A 5,000-nucleotide genomic window follows, 5' to 3' on the forward strand; every position below is an offset into this window, starting at 1 on the left:
ACAGGGATGCTGGCCCATGTTGACTCCAATGCTTCCCACAGTTGTGTCAAGTTGGCTGGATGTCCTTCGGGTGGTGGACCATTCTTGAAACACACGGGAAACTGTTGAGTGTGAAAAACCCAGCAGCGTTGCAGTTCTTGACACAAACTGGAGCGCCTGGCACCGACTACCATACCCCCTTCAAAGGCCCTTCAATATTTTGTCTTGCCCATTCAACTTCTGAATGGGACATATACACAATCTATATCTCAATTCTCTTAAAAATCCTTCTTTAACCTGTCTCCTCCCCTTCACCTACACTGATTGAAGTGGATTTAACAAGTGACATCAATAAGGGATCATAGCTTTCACCTGGATTCACCTGGCCAGTCTATGTCATGGAAAGAGCAGGTGTTCTCAATGCAGGGTTTCCCAAACTCGGTCCTCAGGACCCCAAGGGGTGTACATTTTGGTTTTTCCCCTAGCACTACACAGCTGATTCAAATAATCAACTAATCATCACGCTTTGATAATTTATATCAGCTGTGTAGTATTAGGGCAAAAACCAAAATGTGCACCCATTGGGGTCCCGAGGACCGAGTTTGGGAAAATACTGTCTTAGTGTTTTGTATACTCAGTGTTAATGGCTCGTTGGTTGCGTTTACCCAGGCAAAGCTGATCTGATTGGACAAAAGACCAATTTGTGAAAAAAAAATATGGGAAAGAGAGAGCGAGAGTCGAAACAGCAGGTCCGGGACAAGGTAGCACGACCGGTGAACAGGTCAGTGCTCCAAAGCCGCAGGCAGAACAGGAGAAACTGGATCAGCACCAGGTGAACTGGGGACGGGGACAGCCAGGAATCATCAGGTCAGGTAGTCTGCAGTAATAGTGTTTAACATACTTTTTGAATGACTACCTCATCTCTGTACCCCACACATACAATTATCTGAAAGGTCCAGTGGTGTAAAGTACTTAAGTAAAAATACTTTCAAGTACTACTTAAGTCGTTTTTTGGGATATCTGTACTTAACTTTACTGTTTACTTTCACTTCACTACGTTCCTCAAGAAAATTGTGTACTTTTTACCCCCTACATTTTCCCTGACATTTCGAATGCTTAGCAGGACAGGAAAACGGTCCAAGAAATTGATGCTCTGTAACTGTATATCAACCGATATCCATACAGAATACATATAGTTAATATGTAACTGTATATCAACCGATATCCATACAGAATACATATAGTTAATATGTAACTGTATATCAACCCATATCCATACAGAATACATATAGTTAATATGTAACTGTATATCAACCGATATCCACACAGAATACATATTGTTCTTATGTAACTACGCAATGACAATCTCTCCCTACTGTATGATCATCTCTTCCTACTGTATGATCATCTCTCCCTGTGAGGTCACTTCCTGGTAAAGCCCAAAGGGTTTTTGAGCCAGTAGGAAATACAGTCCCTCCCGTGAGTCACCGTGATGACATCAGGAAAACTATTCCACAACCTCTCCTCCTCTCTTCCTCTCTTCCTTTCCGCTACTCACTGCTGCTTTGCATCTGAGAGATGAATATCCCTTAACTGTAGAACGATGGACATAATAATAATATGCCATTTAGCAGACACTTTTATCCAAAGCGACTTACAGTCATGCGTGCATACATTTTTTGTGTATGGGTGGTCCCGGGGATCGAACCCACTACCTTGGCGTTACAAGCGCCGTGCTCTACCAGCTGAGCTACAGAGGCCTTTTCCCATGTCAACTCTTTCATACCAACATACATCCCTATACTGTAGAACAATGGACATGTCAACTCTTTCATACCAACAGACATCCCTATACTGTAGAACAATGGACATGTCAACTCATTCATAAAAACTGCATCAAAGGATCACAATTAAAACGCTTTGACAGTGGGGCTTTTCCGTCGTGGAGATGTTTCAGTGAGAATGTTCCATGGAATGATTCTGGAAAGAACGCTCTGTTCTAGAAAATGTCCGTGCATGGTGGATGGGTTACTGCAATGGCTATTCTGAGCTCCATTGGGAAAAGGCCTAATCTGATTGGCTATTCTGAGCTCCATTGGGAAAAGGCCTAATCTGATTGGCTATTCTGAGCTCCATTGGGAAAAGGCCTAATCTGATTGGCTATTCTGAGCTGCATTGGGAAAATGCCTAATCTGATTGGCTATTCTGAGCTGCATTGGGAAAATGCCTAATCTGATTGGCTATTCTGAGCTCCATTGGGAAAAGGCCTTATCTGATTGGCTATTCTGAGCTCCATTGGGAAAAGGCCTAATCTGATCTAAAAAGTGCATCAGATCAAATAAGGTTCCTCTTTTCTAAACTGGGGTTGGAGGGTGAAACCCCCCTGCATGTTCCAACATGTAATTTGCATGCTATTTATAAAGGTGATTTCCCTGCCAGTTACTGAACGCATCCCCTAATCCTAACCCTGTCTGGTGACAGCACTGGCTAGCTCTCTGGAACCCTCCTGCTTCTACACATGTCATAGCTCACTGATGTCTGACACAGGGGGGTGGATTTGCCCAACAACAAAAAAAAGAGTCAATCTGGGAAGAAAGCAATGATTCTGACCTGGTTTTGGAAGGCTTCTTCTTCTTTAGTATGTTCTTGACGTAGTGCTGGTAGTAGCTGCTGGTCAGATCCTGTGGTAACAAAACACAAGATGGTAGTAGCTGCTGGTCAGATCCTGTGGTAACAAAACACAAGATGGTAGTAGCTGCTGGTCAGATCCTGTGGTAACAAAACACAAGATGGTAGTAGCTGCTGGTCAGATCCTGTGGTAACAAAACACAAGATGGTAGTAGCTGCTGGTCAGATCCTGTGGTAACAAAACACAAGATGGTAGTAGCTGCTGGTCAGATCCTGTGGTAACAAAACACAAGATGTGAGGAAATGTTTAAGAGAGAACGACGCCGGAGGGGATGGCTGCCATTTTACGGGCTCCTAACCATTGTTTGTAACTTATTTTGTACATAATGTTGCTGCTACCGTCTCTTATGACCGAAAAGAGCTTCTGGACATCAGAACAGCGAGTCTGACCCAAAGGATATAATGTTGCTCCCAGACGAGGCCCAAATCCCCATCATTCACATGAAGAAAATAAGGAAATACAGGGGGAGGAGATCAGGGTGCCTTGTGAGTGAATAACCTGCCTCTACCATGCGTTCTATTGGCCAACGTGCAAGCACTGGAGAATAAACTGGATGAGCTCCATTCGAGACTATCCTACCAACGGGACATTAAAAAACTGTAATATCTTATGTTTCACAGAGTCGTGGCTGAACAACGACACGGATAATATACAGTTGGCTGGGTTTTCCGTGCATCGGCAGGACAGAACAGCTACGTCTGGTAAGACGAGGGGCGGGGGTTTGTGTCTATTTGTCAATAACAGCTGGTGTGGGATGTCTAATATTAAGGAAGTCTGGAGGTATTGCTCGCCTGAGGTAGAGTACCTCATGATAAGCTGTAGACCCACTATCTACCAAGAGAGTTTTCATCTATACTATTCGTAGCTGTCTATTTACCACCACAAACCGATGTTGGCACTAAGAATGCACTCAACGAGGCCATAAGCAAACAAGAAAATCCTCATTCAGAAGTGGTGCTCCTAGTGGCCGGGGACTTTAATGCAGGCAAACTTAAATCTGTTTAACCTCTTCAGAGGTTCCCGCTCCAGAGTACAGGCCTCGGTGTAACGCTCATTCTTTCGACGATAAACGTGAATCCGACCATCACCCCTGGTGAGACAAAACTGCGACTCGTCAGTGAAGAGCACTTTTTGCCAGTCCTGTCTGGTCCAGCGACGGTGGGTTTGTGCCCATAGGTGACGTTGTTGCCGGTGATGTCTGGTGAGGACCTGCCTTACAACAGGCCTACAAGCCCTCAGTCCAGCCTCTCTCAACCTATTGCGGACAGTCTGAGCATTGATGGAGGGATTGTGCGTTCCTGGTGTAACTCGGGCAGTTGTTGTTGCCATCCTGTACCTGTCCCGCAGGTGTGATGTTCGGATGTACCGATCCTGTGCAGGTGTTGCTACACGTGGTCTGCCACTGCGAGGACGATCAGCTGTCCGTCCTGTCTCCCTGTAGCGCTGTCTTAGGTGTCTCACAGTACGGACATTGCAATTTATTGCCCTGGCCACATCTGCAGTCCTCATGTCTCCTTGCAGCATGCCTAAGGCATGTTCACGCAGAAGAGCAGGGACACTGGGCATTTATCTTTTGGTGTTTTTCAGAGTCAGTAGAAAGGCCTAAGTTTTCATAACTGTGACCTTAATTGCCTACCGTCTGTAAGCTGTTAGTGTCTTAATGACTGTTCCACAGGTGCATGTTCATTAATTGTTTATGGTTCATTGAACAAGCATGGGAAACAGTGTTCAAACCCTTTACAATGAAGATCTGTGAAGTTATTTGGTTTTTTACGAATTATCTTTGAAAGACAGGGTCCTGAAAAAGGAACATTTCTTTTTCTGCTGAGTTTATATGTTTTCTGGGATGTACATCTGCCCAAATGAAAGCTAGCCAGCCTTATGTTAGCTATGGGGATTCTTTAAAGTCAAAAATAAGTCAAAATTGTCCAAACTGATATGTTCACAACCAAAACAATTGACACCATAGTGATATATATACAGTGAGGGAAAAAAGTATTTGATCCCCTGCTGATTTTGTACGTTTGCCCACTGACAAAGACATGATCAGTCTATAATTTTAATGGTAGGTTTATTTGAAGAGTGAGAGACAGAATAACAACAAAAAAATCCAGAAAAACGCATGTCAAACATTTTATAAATTGATTTGCATTTTAATAAGAGAAATAAGTATTTGACCCCTCTGCAAAACATGACTTAGTACTTGGTGGCAAAACCCTTGTTGGCAATCACAGAGGTCAGACGTTTCTTGTAGTTGGCCACCAGGTTTGCACACATCTCAGGAGGGATTTTGTCCCACTCCTGTTTGCAGATCTTCTCCAAGTCATTAAGG

The 5,000-nt window shown here is 43.9% G+C and overlaps 1 protein-coding gene across 1 annotated transcript in view; it reads right to left on the reverse strand.

Annotated features, from left to right (window-relative positions):
* Positions 1-2,589: 2,589 nt before the first annotated feature.
* The window catches only part of LOC311114957 (receptor for retinol uptake stra6-like), a gene marked incomplete at both ends in the record, with an annotated part of 33,456 nt that continues 31,045 nt past the window's right edge, over positions 2,590-5,000 (reverse strand). Inside the window, one exon of the mRNA XM_084190178.1 lies at positions 2,590-2,660. Coding sequence (XP_084046304.1) covers positions 2,590-2,660 — 71 coding nt within the window. The remainder of the gene's footprint in view (positions 2,661-5,000) is intronic.

Source organism: Coregonus lavaretus, assembly GCF_964263955.1.
Source record: "Coregonus lavaretus genome assembly, contig: HAP1_SCAFFOLD_1752, whole genome shotgun sequence".
In the NCBI taxonomy this organism is placed as follows: domain Eukaryota; kingdom Metazoa; phylum Chordata; class Actinopteri; order Salmoniformes; family Salmonidae; genus Coregonus; species Coregonus lavaretus.